The 20,606-nt window shown below is 35.5% G+C and overlaps 1 protein-coding gene across 1 annotated transcript; it reads right to left on the bottom strand.

Moving 5' to 3' along the window:
* Positions 1-773: 773 nt before the first annotated feature.
* LOC139958692 (uncharacterized) lies at positions 774-20,310 on the bottom strand. The gene is made up of 20 exons (XM_071955961.1): positions 19,960-20,310; positions 19,121-19,198; positions 18,736-18,816; positions 17,557-17,640; positions 16,804-16,978; positions 16,393-16,464; positions 15,704-15,853; positions 13,618-13,696; positions 13,027-13,193; positions 11,895-12,051; positions 9,564-9,684; positions 8,842-8,952; positions 8,193-8,336; positions 7,058-7,135; positions 6,066-6,173; positions 5,826-5,921; positions 5,242-5,319; positions 3,906-3,983; positions 2,329-2,379; positions 774-1,022 (listed from the first exon to the last, which is right to left on the bottom strand). The coding sequence occupies exons 6-20, from the start codon at positions 16,418-16,420 to the stop codon at positions 825-827; spliced, it is 1,644 nt and encodes a 547-aa protein (XP_071812062.1). The 5' UTR covers positions 16,421-16,464; positions 16,804-16,978; positions 17,557-17,640; positions 18,736-18,816; positions 19,121-19,198; positions 19,960-20,310; the 3' UTR covers positions 774-824.
* Positions 20,311-20,606: the final 296 nt, after the last annotated feature.

A 20,606-nucleotide genomic window follows, 5' to 3' on the forward strand; every position in this document is an offset into this window, starting at 1 on the left:
ATTTTATCATAAAATCAACAAGAAATACTTATTATCTAAAATTTATTTCATCTATATAAAGCTTTACAGACATTTCAAAATTGATATAATGATTATTATATTAAAAAGGCAACTCCAGTTATACACTGATAATACAAGTTTTGGCGAGAATGTTTTAGTACTGTTCAAAAAGATGGAAGCAGCAACATATAACTGATGATATTTATAGCATATTGCACATAACAACAAATGTAATAAATATAATACATAACAAAAAGTGTTTTCTTTAAGTCTGTACAAAACTGTTTGGTTCCACCAATGTGGGTGAAATCAAAGCTGACATCTGAATTCATCATTCTACAGTAAGAGTGAATATCCCTGATTCATTCTTTTATACAAAGTTACCATAGACAGTTCTTTGTAATAAATACTCTGTAATAATTACAATCTGTTAACTACAGTATCGGCGAAGTGGAGGCAGCCAATATTGTGGAGGATTTCTCTTCAGTTTAATGCTCATCAAGTAAAATTCAAATTTTGCTATAAATTAATTAACAAAAACTATTAAGTTCATTTTCTTTCTAAACCTGTGAAACAGAAAACAAACTATAAAAAATAAAAGACAAAGTACTCAACAAGATATTTTATTTTACTTTTCTTATTTAGCTCAATTTAAAGTTTTACATTTCATTATTATTTGTTACTTTTTAGTTCAAATTTAGCACCATTTTATCAATTGATTTATTTATGCAGCATTTTTGTCAATGTTTGTTATTAATATATAAGTTTTTGCAACAAATGTTCATTTTCAAACTATTTGCTTTGTTTTAAGATGCGTTTTTAATTTACCGCTGCTCTGATGACTTTTTCATTCCTAAAACTTTTTGAGCTTTGTGAATTGGGTTTCTCTTCTTTTTCTTCTTCTTAACAGTAACGTGCATGTCTCCTTTTTCTACATCCATCTCAGATCCGACCAGGCTGTCACAGTTTGCTTCGCTCAATTTCCTCTGGTATTCCATCTCTTGCTTTGCCAAAGCAGCCCTCTGCGGAAATGAAAACGTATAATTCACTAGGTACTGACCATGCCCTGCAACGGGTGTGTATTTTAAATACATACATACATACATACATACATACATACATACATACATACATACATACATACATACATACATACATACATACATACATACATACATACATACATACATACATACAAAATATTTAAATATGCACTATTTTATTACTAATACCCGTGACTCGAAACAAGACTATTATCAAATATGAGGTCTTATAACTCCCGGTACAGCTTTTCAGACCAATCTCCCATCTATTTCCTTTTTAGTTCATTGACAGGACTAACACAGTTAATGCATCATCAAGCACCTCCTGAGTTGAACAGAAATAACCACAAGCCTGTAATTACTTTTAATCTCCACTTACTTAGCCCTGGGAGAGATAAAAAAAAACGAAATTTGTTGGTGACTACTTTCAAGTTCATGCATTTATATACTATAGATCATTACTGAGTAGAATCTCCAGCAGCGATCTGATGATAAGCGATATGCGAAAAAACAAGTTTAGGAGGTGTACTCTATTGTAGGTTCATTTAAGTCAATTGGTTGCAATTATAAACCACAAGAAAAGGTGGGTATTTTGCAGAATACGGGAGGGGGGTTTAATAAAGTGAACCAAACGTAATGTTAAAATAATCACAAACAGTGAACACAAACAAACATAATCTACTTGCGCTATTCCTTAATGCACCATTACCAGTGTGGCAATTCACAAAGACTTGAAATCGCATCCAATGACATGAGAGCAGCTAGTTTTTCTGCTAATCACTTAATGTGTCTGGGCGAGCAGCAGCAGGCAGACAAAATGATTGACGTTTGTACAAAATGGCCTGCACTTTCATAGCAATAGTGCCACAACAGATGCATCACACACCCAAATAAAAATGAGTTGACTTTTCAAAATGCAAAAACCTGGTACTAAATCTATATGCCATACAGTGCCATTATTGATGTGAATAGATACTTAAAAGCAGACCGATGAACTAAACATGGTTCGCTCTTACCGTAAAACAATGGTCGTTTCACAATGTTTGAAAGCAATGCATTGGCTAGATTGTTGTAGCAATGAAGCACAGTCAGAAGCCTACTCATATACACTTGAAATGAAACTGTTCTTGTTTAATTTTATTGCACTTGGAAGTTATAGGGACCTGTAAACATGGTGTATATAATTTACAAAAAAGGACACTGTTTTCATTACAAAAAATTGTCCTTCCATGTCACATATTATGCTTTATATTTAAAACCTTGTGAAGACAACCTACTAACTCACCATTTCTTGAATTCTCCTCTTTGCTGCACCCAAATCCTCTGTCTTATTAGTCTGTATAAGTAAAAACAAGAAAAGGAATGACCATAACTGTGATGAGTTCTTAAAGCTTTCATTTTTAAATTGTCTATATGTATGAAAACACATCGTTACATTTTCAAGTATCTTTCAAATCAATTTAATAAACAAAGGTGTAATGTTTTTCTTTTATGTGTAATCACCACACTTGAAGACAACATTGACCTTGAACACAGTTCACACTATTACATGAAAGTAGGACTTGAAGTTCTGCAGAGGATTGCTTACAATCTTGTATCAAAGCCATATATGCAAGACTCCTTCTCACACACCATTATAACAGTCATTATTAACCCCTGCGTGGCAACTGGTACCTTGTCACACACACACACATGTACACAACACAGTGTGTGCAATTCAGCTAGTGGTCCCTTCTAGGGTACTACAGCTCGCCCTGTCTACCTGCCCCCTGTGGGGGAGGAGGGGGGAGACATCTTAAAGTATGCAGCCATAATTGGCAGTAAAAGTATCCACATTTATAACCCTGTAGTCCTTAGATCACAAGTCCATTTCTTTAACCACTTGATCAGAATGCTATCAGAGGGTTACATGTCCACATCATGTATGTATCCACATTTATAACCCTGTAGTCCTTAGATCACAAGTCCATTTCTTTAACCACTTGATCAGAATGCTATCAGAGGGTTACATGTCCACATCATGTATGTATCCACATTTATAACCCTGTAGTCCATAGATCACAAGTCCATTTCTTTAACCACTTGATCAGAATGCTATCAGAGGGTTACATGTCCACATCATGTATGTTTTGCAATCGCAGCGCAACTATAGCTATATTAGCTATGATCATGGACAGTTTAACTAATAGCTGCAGCTCTGACCAACTATTTAACACTTTTACTAGAAGCATGCAACAACCTATGAGCTAACTGTGATTTGAATAATACTAAGCCATGAGATCTCATGCATGTAACCTTATCAATACATGAGTTTCAATGACATGCTGTACGGTATTACTCGTCTGTACCTTGGTGACAATACTTGGCAGAAGGTAAGTGTGCTTTCCCACTTGGTACACTGTTCCTCCCCTCCCCCCTCCGCCCCCCCCCCCCCTGATGGCCACATGGACTTTTTCATCTAATGTTAGTTTTGTTGGTATAGCTATGAAGATATATACTGCAAACAAAGTGCTGTCATCCTAACATGATTAGACTGAACTGCCAATCATTTATAATTATCACTACATAATACTAATAATAATAATAACACAAAATTTTTTGTTAGTGACAAACAAACTATGATATAATTCTGGTAGCGCTTAACATAATAATAACAATTATAACATATATGCTTAGGTGAAAAAATAATGGTTGGTCAGATGTAATACACAGTAGGGAGTTACACTGTATCCACAACACATTATCACATGCTCAAGATGAGGCTGCTTATACAGTCACTTTTATACCAAAGTCACAGACTTCAGAATATAGAAACATTCTTCAAGGCGCTGCCGTGAAGGTAAACGTGAAATTAAATCTTACCGCTGATCCATGCTGCAGTTCATTTTCCACTTGAAACCCAAAAGCTAGAGGTCCGCAAAGCTTTCCTCTCTTCTGAGCCTGCAACAAAGAAAGAAGAGCATGTGCAAGATCTTCCATCTTTTACCTTTATTTAAAAATGCTATTTAATGAGAGTTGATGTAGTATTGTTTAAGAGTGAACTGAACACAAGACAAAATTATATTTCAAAATGGATTCATTTTTTTTAATTAATCAGTCACTTTTTAATTATATATCTGGTTTAATCTGGCAATATCAAGCCTTTATATGGCCATATAAAGCCAGATATAACTTGTTATACAGTTATTCCAGATATACAGATAAAGTTTTATCTGGCCATATAAAGCCAGATATAACTGGATATGTAGTCAATCCAGATATGCAGATTAAGTTTTATCTGGCCATACAAAGCCAGATATAACTGGATATGTAGTCAATCCACATATGCAGATAAAGTTTTATCTGGCCATACAAAGCCACATATAACTGGATATGTAGTCAATCCAGATATGCAGATTAAGTTTTATCTGGCCATATAAAGCCAGATATAACTGGATATAGAGTCAATCCAGATATGCAGATCAAGTTTTATCTGGCCATATAAAGCCAGATATAACTGGATATAGAGTCAATCCAGATATAAAGATAAAGTTTTATCTGGCCATATGAAGACAGATATAACTTGATATAGAGTCAATCCAGATATGCAAATAAAGTTTTATCTAGCCATACAAAGCCAGATATATCTGGATATGTAGTCAATCCAGATATCCAGATAAAGTTTTATCTGGCCATATAAAGCCAAATATAACTGGATATAGAGTCAATCCAGATATAAAGATAAAGTTTTATCTGGCCATATGAAGACAGATATAACTTGATATAGAGTCAATCCAGATATGCAAATAAAGTTTTATCTACCCATACAAAGCCAGATATAACTGGATATGTAGTCCATCCAGATATGCAGATAAAGTTTTATCTGGCCATACAAAGCCAGATATAACTGGATATGTAGTCAATCCAGATATGCAGATTAAGTTTTATCTGGCCATATAAAGCCAAATATAACTTGATAAACAGTTATTCCAGGTATACAGATAAAGTCCAATTGGAATGTGTCATTTTTCTATTATTATTATTTGCTACTGTACTGGGTTACTGTAGGTACTGCCTTTTGTTTGTATTAGACACCAACACCTCGCAATGCTGACTACGCCAATCCATATAGAACAAGAACTTTGTTATCACTTGTTTGCCAAAATGATGCAGCCTTTAATGTTTCTATGGACTCAAGTTAAATAATAAGATATCTTACCTCTGATTGTCGCTGCAGTTTGTTTTCTACCTTCAACTCTGAACTGTTAGGTCCACAAAGTTTTCCTAAGTTCAGAGCCTAGAAAGTAAATAATATAAAAAAAATTACCCATTTTGAAACATTTGGGGAAGGTGGAATGACCTTTCCTACAAATAACATTTAATAGTAGCATAGAAGCTTAGGAAATAAGAAACAGATAATGATCTCAACTTCATTCAAATTTCTTGATACACTGCACTTTCATTCTTGTAGAGGACAAACTCAAAAAGTTTTGGTATTTCTGAAATGATCAATATATTTCAAACTTAATTGTGAAAGAACATTAAAGCACAAATGATGAATAGATCCTTCAAAGTAAGGTGAATATCTTGTAAAACCAGAATAGTAATAGAAACATTACTGGCACTAAAATATTTCCTTTTACCTTGGACTTAAGTGTTTCACGACCAAATATTTTTCCCAGAGTCTTCCGACATATGCTTACGACATATTTTCAATGATGTTCATAAATGGAGAATACTGATGGATGTATTATACACACCATTCCAACTAGGTCATTTAGTAAAATAATGACCTAAACCCACCTGATCAGGCTTTGGTTGTTTATGGTTGGATACATAAGGTCTATCAGGTTCATAGATAGCTGGCTTGTAATTGGTCATAGCAGTAGTCCTTGGTACCTGCCACGAGAAAAAAGTCAATGCTGATGGTTATTTTTACAATTTAAAAAATAATAATAATGAAAGTCTATATAGCTATTGACTGATAAATTTCAGTGTGTATACAAAAATTGAGTGTTTGCAACAACTGGTAACGACACAAACCTGTTGAAATGTCTGATGTTTGTTGCTCTTCAAAGGTTTGATCCTTAAATCATCAACAGCAGTGTAGGTTACTCTCAAGTCTTCAACTGGGGTGTAAGTGACCTCATCCTGAAAAAAAAAAAAAAAATGTAAAAGAATTGTAATGCTTTCATTGCTTTATTTATTGATTCACTCCTATTTGTCTGAAAGTGTGGGGAGGGGGGAGGGGGGGGGGACTCAATATTATGCACAACAGAAACACAGATATATTGTCAGTTAGAATAAAACCATTCTGCTGATTGGAAATCAGTATTTGTGTCAGTAGTCCAATTATTGACATATTTGTCTTTGTGTAGTTGCCTCATTTATGAAGGAACATCTTAATACAAACACACCCAAACAGCAGCCTCAGTGAAACAGCCACACACTTGACTGTTTACAGCTTCAGAATTTACAAAGCCCCTATTAAGAAAGAAACCGATGGCATGGTAATTTTACATAGATCTATTACTAATCCAATTATAAATATTGAAGCGAGGATAAAATCTACAGGACCGATTGCCGTTATAAAGCAACAAGTTGATCACAAATTTGTTGATCAACTGGCTTCTAGATTGGGTTAAGGTCATATATGTATTGTATGTATGTATTTTAGATCCTCCTGCAAGCAGGAACTCATGAAGAAGCCTCACTGGCTTTTCAAAGCCGCAAGCTGACCGAAGCCAGTCTCTTACATTCATATTTAACATCCATGATTATGAATTGTCAATTGTCAACAACTCTGTAGCTGGACGACATACAATAATCTTGGAGTGACTCATATCAAACACATCTGGTTTGCTAATGAGCAAGTAAGTATAATTCAGGGTGATACTGTCATGCAATGAGAGTCTTTGAACAAAATGGGATATATATATATATATATTTATATATACCACATTTAATTTATGTTTTGAAAATATTTCAACTGTTTGATCAAAATGAAGTTTATTGTTCTTATGACTGATACATACGTCAAGGTATTTCACAGGCAGGTTCTTTGGTGGTGCAACAGGACAGTTAATCATGCTTTCCAGAGGAATTTTTATTTTCTGTAAAAAAAAAAAATGAATAAAAGGATAATAAAAAAATTAAAAAAGGATAAAAAAAAAATTAAACAAGGATAAAAAAGAAGTGAAAATCTGTGTCAAATCTGATAAATAGCATGCAATGACAAAAGAAAGTTTTTAACAGTTGCAAGTACTTACAAACATCAAATTAGGAATTGTTCCTATACCATTTCTTTAGGGGGTGTATAGTGCATATTGCATTTAAACATTGAATTTCAACTTTGAAAAGTTGAACAAAAACTCCAATTTAATTAAAAAGTACCAATTGTTGCCCGGATACCTAATAGTAGGGCTCTGACACCAAGTTTCCCAGCTTGTGTCACAGAGCCACACCAAAGCCACCAACAAAATGTCCAAAAATGGTCGAACCATGGGTACATCATGTATGTATAAAAGGCAACATTAGCAATGCCTATTAGAAACACCACTAACTACTTGAAGCTATGAACTGTGATCCAGTAAAAAGGTCTGTGATTTATAAATGACCTGGCAAGCGAAACATCAGTATCATGACAATTCTTGTTTATTAAGCTAAAATGAAGATCTTATGAACAACCACAAGTAACTGAATTTGGGTTCGTCCATGTTGCTGAGATGATTTTGGTGTAAGCAGATTCAGCCAACACTAGCTGCAGTTTTGTGACAAAAAAAAAATAACCTTGACATTTATGATGGGGAAAAGTATATCATATTTGTATAGCCTTTGCAACTGTTTCATTACCCATATCGATTGATGTGACTTTCTTAGTTAGGTCATCACTGAATGGGAGGAAGGAATCTTTGGACAGCTAAGGATATTAGTTAAAAAAAAAGTAGAAACAAAATTGTCTTGCATAGCCCCACATCCTGTTTTCATACTTTGACGACCAAAAACTCTCACAATCCAGAAGCTATAAAATAACATCCCAACTCTATTGCCATGTCAAAGAAAAAATCTAATTTGTACATGTTTGAATGATTTAGAACATTTTAGATGTCTGCATGGCAATTACTGAGTGGGTTCACGGTACATAAATACCATTAGAATTAATTTACTTACAATAGGTGGAAGTTTGGCCATGCAGTTTACCCTCTTATCTCCAGCGTAGTTCTTAGTTCCTGGTTTCCCGGTCATGAAGATGTCGTAAGTGCCCTTTGATGGTTTTCGGTCGTCGGTTGACTTGTTAGTTTTCTTAGTGTCATCCTACCAAACCGAACCCAAAAGTAGAAAGACTAAGATGAAAGACTGCTAGGTGACCTTCCTAATTGGTTTTATGGTACTCCATTTTCCTTTTTTCTTTGCTTTAGGGTATGTAGTTGGGGTGGGGTCATTTTTAGCTTCTCTGTCATCTCTTGATGTATTAATGTTTTGCTGTTACACTTTTCAGGTGTAAGTTGATCCCAAGTATAGTCACACCTTAACCAGTGAACATTCACTTTGTAGCAGCTAAGGAAATTGTTAATATCTGGTAAAACTTCGGTTGAAGGCCGCATTCTAGATAAATATATTTTGTATTTCCATTTACTGTAGCCTTTGACCAATGGCTAAACTCTAGAGCACTAATTTCAGTTAGTTACCCTTCAGGACAAATGGTCATAAGTTTGCCTGACTTTTGAATTGACTAAAGATGACAAAAAAGAATGAATTATAACTTTATTCATCATTTCTATTAAAGATAATTTATACAAAAGAAATAGTGCTTGCTAACCTTTGAACTAGCAGCAGGGTCATCTCTCTTAGCCAGGAAAAGGTCAAATGTTTCTGTGGTTGGTCTGTAGTTGTTCTTTGGCTGAAGCTCATTTAGGAACTCAAAGCTGACCTACAAAAGAAAGCAGAAACTAGTAGTGAAAGTACTAAAACAAAATGTTGCACTGTGCTGTTGCTTGAATTATGTTGTATAGAGTAGCATGTAGGGTTAGGAGAATATCTAACTGGAGTTTTGTGCATTTTTTATTTATCCTCCAGTGTGGGGCTAGGGGTGTATAAAATGATGCCTATACGCAGCAATTTAAGTAATTTATGGGCTAAGTGAAATGAAAATTAGCTAGCCAGATAGAGATTTGAGAAATGAAGTCTATTCAACAACAACAAAACTTAACATGTTTGTACACAAAGCCTGCTGTGTGGGGTTCTTTTGGGGATTTTGTAAATGAGTAGGGAAAGGAAATATTACATATATATCCAGAATAAATAGCAACATTACATACTGGATCAAAACACACACAACTAGGCCTGTTAGATTTGCTCAGTTCCATAAACACGACTTTCTAGCAAGTACACTGTGAATGAGCACACTGCAGTTTCCAACAATTAGAAATTTATAGATTCATAAATAAGGACAACTCTTCATGTGCATATTCTTCAGGCAAACACATTAGTAAGTATAAAAGAATATGGATGGAAGTCAATGTTATATTTCAACCCCCTAACCTTATTGGTTTTAAGGTGAAATGGGAAGAAGGTGTTAGTAGATGAAGGTCTGATGAGCCACAGGAAAATGAAGTGTCCAAGGGCAACAACCCCAACATCAAAACCAAATATAAATTTGGCCCTGTGGGTGAGGTTAGAGGAAGAAGGAAAAATGTTAATAAAATATGACATCCATTTTTTGTTGTTAATGATATTCAATGGGAGAGAGACAGTCAACAAATCAACACAGAGAAACTTACCAATTAAGATCTACATAACTGCAAAAACTACAGATTAACCGCAACTTCAGGTCAGGTTTATTGCAAAGGTCGAATATCCCCAAAACTCTGTAGAGTTACCTTTTTAAAGCATAAATGTTAGTAACAGCTGAGGGCTCTTTGTGCAGTTGTGTTTGCTTTTAAGATAAGATAAGAATTTTTTCTTTTTGCCAGATGAACACCCAGACGAAAATAATTCCTGGCTTTTAAGCAAGAGTCAAGAAAACCCCGGGTTTCCCTGGATATCCAAGCTTTATTCCTGCCTCAGGTAGCCAGAAAAAGCCAGGACTTTGAAAGTCCAGCCTTTTCCTGGCTTCACCCAGCCTAACAAGTCCACACTAGGCAGGAAAAGCGAGGGCAATGCTGTCCTGGCTAGGCAGGAAAAGCCAGGATTTTGAAAGTCCAGCCTTTTTCCTGGCTTCACCCAGCCTCACAAGTCCACAAGAGGCAGGAAACGAGAGTGGAATGCTGTCCTGGCTAGGCAGGAAAAGCCAAGCTTGCCTTTTACCCAGTATTAGCTAGTTGTAAGATGGTCAGCTCTTACATAAAGTTTTCTTTTGTACTATAGTTTTACTTGTTTATTAGTGCAGTGCTCACTGTACAGAGGGCTATACATTTGTACAGTATATTTGTAAGTTGTTTTGTGGTCGGGGGGGGGGATTAAGATTTCTCTCTTCTGGGTTGCTAAGCAACTATCTTTGTTCTTCCTGGAAATTAGCTCTCACAGGAAAAGGGGTCTGTGTATATATATATTATAGGAACAAAAGAGTTTTGTGAGGGTATAGGGAGTTAGGCAGTTGGCCATGAGTATTGGAGCAAGACAGTTGCAAAAGACGAGAAATATAGTTTTAATGCTGGATAGTTTGTTTTAAACCTTAATTTATAAAATCAAGTTACTGTAGTCCTTATTATTTTATGGAAGGAGTGATATTCACCTGACAGTCTGGCACGTGTTTTACTATAAAGGACATTATTTACTATAAAGGATATTACTTACTTAGAGGATATTATTTTACCATAAAGGATATTCCGGGACACCATTTGTTATTACTGACATTATTTTACTGAAAGGACACCCTGGGACACTATTGCTTATTAATTAAAGGATACTATTTTGTTGGGATCGGACATTTATCATACAATTTATTCTGTTCAACTATACTGATGTCGTGGAAGATCTGATGTCGTGGAAGATCTGTACCTGATGTCACCAGCACACCAATCACCAGAACAGATTTATAAATTAAGTGTATTAACTTTAAAATTTGGGTGCACCTCTCGACTTTAAGTCGTTTTATTTAATTCTTTGACTGGGATCAGATCAGCTGTATATTGTTTGTTATTCATAATTATAATTTATTTTGATCTAATCCAGTTGAGTGTTCCATTTTTATGTGTCTTGTTCTGTGTTTGGTCATCACACCAAACCCAGAGTTCTCTGATCAAGAACAAACGTTTATTTTCAGTCGCTAACACCCTTACATATACATATAATTCATGATTTTAAAGTTATGAAAATTTCCTATACCAAAAACACACTAACCTCCTATACGCTAAAAGTAACTGCCAACTTAAGCCAGCAAGATAATTTATATAGGGTAAGCATGGACACCTGGCTTTTTCGGTTTAATACTGGGTATGTATACCTGGCTTTTCCTAGCTCCTCACTGATATAAACAGGGACCTGGCTTTTCCTGGGTAATCCTGGGTTAACCATCCAGGCTTGTCCGGCCTTAACCTGGCTCTAAATGAGTTATATAAACCAGGCTTTACCAGGCATTTCCTGTCCGAATTACCATTTTCAAGCCCAGGAATTTCCCCGGATTTCCCTGGGTTAAATCCAGGCTTTTCCTGGCTTATATTCCAGGGTTTTCCTGCCTTAAATTCGTCTGGGCAATACTTCTCCTTTAGGGAGGTTTGCATCTTTTTCTCAACCCCTCCCCCTCTCCCTTAACAAAAAAAAAGAGAGAATGAAACAAATTAAAGAATCATCTTAGCAAACACCATCAAAGCTCTTGAACAGCAGTCATGCTGCAGTCCTCATGACTGCAATAAAGATTAGTGTAATTCTTACCTGCAGTACAGTGGGAGGCAGAAGGTGGAGAGGAAGGCCACTACCGGTTCACTCATGAACCAGAAAATCACAAACAGGACGAACACCGAGTAAAACTCTCGTTTTGATGGAAAATCCTTGATTGTAAAGTAGGTCCCATACAGGCCCCAAGCAGTACCTAAAATTGATCAGACATGAATGTTTACAAAGTAATTATTAAAGATATAATCATGTTTATAACCACACCAGATATTTTATCAAACATTATACGTATATATGTATTTGTATTTGTATATTTATATATATATATATATATATATATATATATATATACATACATATAGATATATATATATATACATATTATACTATTGTTTGTTCACTTTCTTGACTAACTCAGCTTCTTGCTAATTACTAACTACTAGCTAAAACCATTTTTACACTTTTTGATAAAATACATCCCATCTAGCAACCAGACATTTCCTTGACTTATTTTCAGAATTCCATTTCAAGAAAGGAAGAAAAATGTCAAAACAAGGTTTGCTTTTATTGTTTTGGATATGATTTATACTAATATGCGAAAAAATATCCTCTTTTCAGAATCAAAAACTATTATTGAATTAACTTACATTCATTCGTACTTAGTAAAGATTCCTAAATCCTATTGGTCCATTCAGGTCAGCTGACCGTGGTTAATCCTGTGAGTAACGCACGGTAAAATTACGGGGCATCACTTTAATAAATCTTTGGTTATATGTAACCAAAAATGTTTTGTTTTATGATTTTTCCCTCACACAATTGGTAGTGTATGAATGAACGGGGTTAATCAACGGTCTAGCGTGCGTTACTCACAGGATTAATGCACTCCGGGTGTTAATGCTATCGCTAGATGCACTCGGGCTCCGCCCTCGTGCATCGCTTGCATTATCCCCCGATCGTGCATTAATCCTGTGAGTAACGCACGCTAGACCGTTGATTAACCCCTTATTTAGTGAAAGATGTTAAAGAGTGTTAGTTTGATCAACCGCAATGGCATTTTGAGCAAAAAACTGGATGCCTAAGAACAATTATGGTACGCTGGCAACATAATTGTAAAATCTCCGACCCTACGAAGGAGTCAATTACATGCACAGTTTTAAACAGCAATGCTCACCAATGATTCTTATCACAATCAATCCCAAGGCAGCAGGTGTGTCATACTTGTTGTGAACCTCTTGTGGATCAGTGTTCAGTTGGATGATGTACAAGGTCACATGACAGATGGCAAACCCGGTTACAAAGAACACAAATTTCATCTTTCCAACATCCCTCATGGTCAGTCTGTAAATTGATGAATAAACAACAAATAAAGCTGACAAATTAGTCAGACCAAAAAAAAAAGTTACAATTTTTTTTTTTAAACAAAAGAATTTGCTAAATGATTTAGAATATTTTAATTATTTTCTCATAGGGTATGATTGGATAGGTCTTTTTTGTTGTTTATAAGTATCACAATATGAAAGCTAAATGAGTAAAGACTGCAAATATATATTCTATATATAATATACAATCTACACCGCAGTCACATCTTATTAACTTGTTTACATTAACTCTGTTTATGTGATGGTTCCATGATCATCTAACACATGTGAGCAGGACAAATGTTAGTTTTTAAAATAAGGGAAAAATGAAATATATAATGAAAATAAAATGAAATTGGATATATCAGTCGTACATGAAACAAAAAACAGATTTCAACTTTTACCTTGTTATTGTGTATCCTTTGGACATCAGAACCAACATTGATGCAAAGACAACATTACCAACAGATTTTGTGATGTAACCTATGGAGATCAAACAATAAAATGTTACATATTGATAGCCATAGAACACAACCTGTAATGTTACACCACTTCACATGTAAATCAGCACTCAAACATAATTCTATGGTGGATTCTGTTCAACTAAAACGGAAGCATAATAATGGAGATTCAGGCTGAAATTTGTTCCTTTGCTATATGTACAGTAAGAAGAACAAGGAATTTTAGATAACTTAAATATAACACTTTTGTAACAACGTATGACTCAAAATCAAGAACTCCCCCTGTCTCCCCCTCCCAATTGAGATTTGTTTGAAGTTTAGGAATGCCTAGATGCAAAATGGTGCTATATTTCTTAGGGATGCACCGGATATCCGGTCTGGCCGGACTATCCGGCCGGATAGTGAGCAATTATCCGGTTCCAGTTCAGGCCGGATATCTTTCAAAATCTGGCCAGATCTTTCTAAAATCTGGCCAGATCTTTTTCAAAATCTGGCCTGAATTATTCCTTAAAAAGGTAGGTAGTATGCAGTATTTTTCCAGCAAACAAATTTACATATTGTATCAAGCTTGTCAACAATTATATTGTAATTATTTTATTAAAAAATGTAGATTACACCACCAGGGGCGTCGTGCGAAAATAAATTTTGGGGGGGCCCGTGAGCAGGTGATGACTATCTAAGCGGAGCGCCACCACAGGTTGGCGCGCAGCGTACAAGAAAATTTTTCGTCTGGCAGACCCCTCAGATTTCAGGAAACGGCACTTCCTGTGCCTTATGGCAGTAAGCAACACCCCTAAAATTGATAAAAATTTCAGGCAATTTTTTATTTTGGGAAATATTTCTCGAAGGAAGTGATCGCCATTTATTCCTCAGTTTACCAATTCCTTGTCTCCCAGAAGCGCCCAAAATTTAAGAAATCGAAACATTTTTGTGTTGGCTGATCCATGATCACCGCCCATGCCCATGAGAAGTGGTGACTGGGTGAAGAAAAAGCTATGTCGTTTGAAAACATGGGCAGACAATGCGAAAGTAGCGAAACCTAAGGCAAAACATGCGATAACGAAGTGATTATTTTCCAGGTTAATTGTGACTGTATCAAACGCGAGCTTAGAACAAACATATTCAAAGGCAATGGCATTACTAATCCCGATATGTCGTCTTTGAGTTATATGTGGAAAATCCGCAACGACCATCAAAGAGCAATTGACTATTTAGTCTACTTTTCGATTTTGAAAACACTTTTTTTTTTTAATTATGACAAAATTTTATGACACCTTTGACAAAATTTGGGGGGGCCTGTGCCCCCCCGGGCCCCAATGGGCACGACGCCACTGTACACCACTTCAAGTCATATTTAATCTCATAAATGGGGTTTTAGTTTCACCTTCTTTATAATATGCGTATACCTCACCTAAGATTTGCTCCTTGTTTCATACTTCTACTGCTTATTAATGATTTTCTTTTGTGTAATGAAAAAATCCGGTTCCGGCCGGATTTCATGTACTATCCGGCAAAATCCGGTTCTGGCCGGATCCAAAAATTTGGAACCTGTGCGGCCCTAATATTTCTCAGATTTTGTAGGTTACAATAATCCTGTAAAATGACCCAAAAATAATTTTCAGAAGCAACACTTGATTAAACTGAGGAAAGTTAAAAACGTGAACAATAATAGACAAAAATATATGATTTAAAACGGATTTTGATTAGTTTTTCAAGCATTTTGTGGCAACATGCTTGAAAAAAAACCCATTAATGGATTTTATTTAGGAGTAAGAGTGCTAATTTGCATGGACGGATTGCCAATAGCACGTTCTTGTGTTACGAACTAACAGGCTAACTAACATGGTGATTTCATGAGCTGATTCCCACAGTTATAAAATATATTTCTACACAGCCCGTCTGTGTTCTATTAACTACTGTGAAAATGGGCTGTAACTTTTACCAGGCTCCCCAGCCCACCGGTCCACAAGGCATTGCCCAAATGCCTGTGTGGCCAGTCCGCCACTGATTACATGTATATGTTGAGTACCTGATAATTGCAAGTCTTCTCTCGTTATGCCGTCATGAGCAAACTTGAGCCATCCACATGCCAGGATCAGTATGCCGGTGGTGTGAAGGAGAAGGGATCCAAGCCATAGTCGGAAGGTCACGTGGAGCATCTTCTGATGTGCTAGTTGAACTGTAGAAAGAAATATTTACAATAAATGAACAGAAATAGCTAGGCTACACAAGTACCAAATGCTACTTCAATGTGATAGTAGATTTTAAAATACTGATATCCAGGGTTTTTTTTTCTTACTCTAAACTCAACCTTAGCCATCTTGATAGCAGATAACACAGTTCTATAACCTATCGTCCATATTTATAATTTACTATAATTTCTAATTAGCCTTTTAATTGTTATTGTTGATAGGCTTAGGACCAGATGAGTGCACCATAATGTGCAGGGAATATCTGATAGTATAATTTGTTTTAATTATAATTATTAACCAGCTGGCAAAGAAGTAAGACCCAGCATGCAAGCTACTAACATTTCTGAAACTATGAAATGTGAATATTTATACTGACCAAGCAATTTCTACTTGTACATATATGCTACAAACTTCATTGCACAAAGCACAGAAATTTTATGACATACGCAATAAAGTTAGTCGAGTCACTACTAAAAGAGGTTAATTTCTAATTGATAAACAGCAAAAGATATAGAACAATACACACCGCCGAAAATAAGTCCCACAAGGAACATCAAGCCAAGGATTACCGTGAAGACGAGAGACACAGGTAGATTGGCTGTAGTAAAATGATAGCGAAAAAGGAAACAGTTTTCATTGGAGTGAAAGAGATTATAAAAAAATAAGTCCAGTGTCATCAGTATCAGTGTCTCAGACAACTCCAAAATTACCAACAACTTTCTACAACTTACAACTTGTTAGATTTACAAGTTGAGGAAAAAAATATGTCATTTAAAAAGTAAATCTTCAGCCCCAAACCACCTCCCCCCCCCTCCCTCCCTCCCTCCCTCCCAGTAAATTTTAGAACAACCATATTGTGATGTGACAATAAATTTAGAACCTTCAGTAAAATGGCATATCTGACACAAAATTAAAATAGTTGTCCTGATCAACTTACTGTCTTCGTCGGCTAAAAATTCGTCAGTCAGTCCGCGGCCATGATTCACCAAGCCCAGGTTATAGTCCAGAAGTTCAATGCCATCATTCTGCTGTTAGTGACAGTTCATGGCTGTGACATAATACCACTGTGCCAGAGGGTATTCAAATCGTCTCATGCCCTTACATCGAACTTTCTGAAAAGTTGAAGCATTTATTTACATTTTCATCAGGACTAGGATTCCTTGCTACAGATTATTATTATTTCTTTACATAAATGAAAAGTTCCAGGAGTTCATCTCAATCTTTAGATATTCTTTCAAATGGCCAACTTAAGATAAAGTTAATTCAAAGAGAAACATATAGGGTTAATACTATGTACACAAGGTTTTTTTTAAATTTGTGTAGATATATCCTAATTTGAATATTTCAATCAAATAAATTATTCACCTGTAGAAGCAAAAATAATCAAAATTCCCCTAAATGTCATAAAAGCCACAAATTTCCACTGTACATTTGTTGTAACATTTCATTTTTCTCATCGTTGAAAGAAGTAGAATGTGTCCTTATGACACACTTTGACCAGCTGCTCAATCAAACCCTGCTAGCGTAAACAGAAATTCGCCATCCAAATAGCAGACAGTGTTCAAAGACCATGGGCCCTTCTTCATTTTACATGCATACCTTTACTTGGAACATGTTCATCCAAAAGACCTCTTTTGTACTTGACAAGATATGCAGAATGGAATTACAATTTCATTGGTTTAATACTTACATCATCACCATAGGGCTCACAAGATGCACTCTCACCCCACAAACTAATGACAAGAGTAGCTCTATCAATCATTTCATAGCAGTCCTTTAAAGAAATGCAAATGGAAAGAAACATTAATTTGCCAGGAATCATAAAATCTATTGCTGCTAATTGCCTCATGTTGATATAGAACAGCAATAAACACCAAGTGGCTAGCTTATCTAAATAGTATAATCATTAAGGACAAACTTAAAAAAAGGATATGCCATTCTCTAGTTACTGTAATAACATTAATGATCATGCCAGGAATCATAAAATCTATTGCTGCTTGCCACAAGCCTCCATGGCTTCTTTCGCGAGTTCCTGCTTGCGGGAAGATCACATATACATACATACATACATACACCCATACATACATACATACATACATACATGTTGATGTAGAACAGCAACAAAACCAAGTGGCTAGCTAATATAATCATCAAGGATGAACTTAGAAAGGAAATATGCCATTCACTAAGTTTTGCAATACTACTGTTTATTATCTGAAATTAATTATTATTTGAACATAGCTGCATGTTATAACTCGGGTCTAGTCGTTATATATTTCTAATGGTTACCTACAGCCATTCATGATTCATTTAAGCACTCCTGCTTACAAAACAGTGTCATGCGAAATATTATATAAAAAAGAACTTATCACAAATATTATATATAAAAAAATCACAACATGGGCCTATATTGAAGTACCTGCCCCCCCACCCCCCCCCCCCACTAAACCTCCAAAAGATGGTGGGAGATTTAGCTTCAACAAACCCAGAAAAGATTTATGGATAAGGAATCCTGATTTAAGATCTTGCATTCTTTTCAACTCATCCCAGGGCACCTTTTTGTTATCCATTTATGACAAAGCTTGACATAAACCACACCTACCTACAATTATTGATACACCATTTGCTTCAAGTCTATCTTAAGATAATCATTGTAAACATGCTGTACATGATTTGGTCAAAACTACTCTGAGTGTAATGGCACCAATTTCAGTTAAGGTCAAGTAATAAATACAAGAATAATTAATGTATGTACATTGTATTAAATACAAGTTATTAACCTTACTTTTCATTCTTTCCTTTTTATTTTACTTTTTTTTCATGTGCAGATATGGTAATTACATCTAATGAATATGAAGTATTTAATTACCATATGATATTGTTGTTCTCTTAAAGCAGGCCATTCGTTTTTCCAATCACTGAATACGACGATATCAGGACAGCAGTAATTCTGAAAAGTAATAAAATAATTTGATACAATTTGAGTTTTATTCAAAAGGACTTCACGTAAAATATTGATGTCTCTGGGTCAGAAAAATATAAAACAATCGATGCTAAAATTTGCAGTGCAAAAGGTTGTGTATGCATATAAAAGTTGCGCAACTAATCCAGTGTCAGAATTTAAATGTCATGTAGCAAATTATGAAAACAATTTGACAGAATTTTAAGCCTGCAACTAGAAGATCACAATAACATTATAAGCTACAGACATTTAAAGAGAATTTCAACAGGCCTAAGCTTTGGCAAGTACTTACAGCTGCAATTATGATGTCGTAGTATAGAAGTCCTTCCCCGTTTGGTTCAAAGACAAATCTACCCAAGAACACCATATGCTGTGATTCGTGTGAAGAGAGAAGTACAAAATATGGAGATGAAAAAGGTGAATCCTTAAAACAAAATGAAAATTCACAAAACTTGAATGAACATTAAAAATGGGATGGTAAGATTAATTTCAATAACCCTGCATACAAATACAAGCTTTATTCAATTCGATAATTTGTATAGTTAGTCCTATGCCTAGGCAGTATGCTAGATATTAATTATTATACAATTATAAACTCCAAACCACCTGCATGCATCAATAAACTGCATAAATTAAACAAAGAACTATTTTCCAAGGCTTTCAGCCTTCTTGGGATCCATTCTTCTCTCATTCAGTTCAAAGACTTGCATAAACAGCTACACTATATGCATTAAATGGCTGGTTGGCAGGCAGAAATAGCACCCACGATTTCTCTGTCGTGTGGTAGGCATACTACTAGTACTAGGCCTACCGTAGGCCTAAAAGGTTAGGACTAACTCTAAGTCTACTCTAACTTAGTTAGACTTAGATGTGGGCTAGGCCTACGTTAGACATCTGTAATTGTGTAAACCGAGAGTTAGACTAAGAATATAAATGTAGGCCTCTACCTACTTTGTTTTGGTACAATTTTTGTGAGATCAAATGTGTTTTTTTCTTGTGATTTATTTTAAGTCTATTTAAATTTTGGCTTGGCCTAACGTTAGAACACATTAAGTTATAGGCTAATATTAGTTATATTAAACCATGTGATTGTGAACATGTTTACGTTTCGTCCTAGCCTATGCTGCTTACCGTATCAGGATCAGTCCGACGAAAATTGGTTCCAGAAAGCCTCAAACCACCTGCGGCGGATACATAAATCAGCACCAAAAGGATTACTAGTAAGATGTTAAATTTCAGTCCCATTGTTATCGTCCTACAGAAAGAATGCTATGACCTAGACTTGAGCTTAAACTCCTCTTTCAAGGTATGTGGCTCTCTTGCACACAAGTACTGTCGACCCCGACGTGCACGTACTATACTACTACGATTTGTGTATAGAGTTAGCTACATCTAGTTAATTTCGATGTATGCAAAGTTGCTATGATATACTGAACTGTCACAATCTATCCCACAAGACGATTGGATAAGAGTTTCGTGACGTAATGGCGCAATGTGGTAATGTACCACGACAGACAGTGGCCAGTTGAAAAGTCATTGAAATCAACACACAGTTGCTAAGCGATGTTGATGCCTTAGCTGTCACAATCGCGCACGATGATCGGACCAGAATTGCGTGACGTAAGAATTTATTCGTTATTAGTACACTCTGATTGTGTCGTAATTATGGCGACTTATAAAAATTGATTTTTTTTTCCTTCAGAAATACACGTTATTCAAGAACTATTTAATCCCAAAATCATTATTCACGTATGCGTATGTCAAAAAAAGATCTGTTT

This window comes from Apostichopus japonicus, chromosome 18, assembly GCF_037975245.1.
Source record: "Apostichopus japonicus isolate 1M-3 chromosome 18, ASM3797524v1, whole genome shotgun sequence".
Taxonomy (NCBI): Eukaryota; Metazoa; Echinodermata; class Holothuroidea; order Aspidochirotida; family Stichopodidae; genus Apostichopus; species Apostichopus japonicus.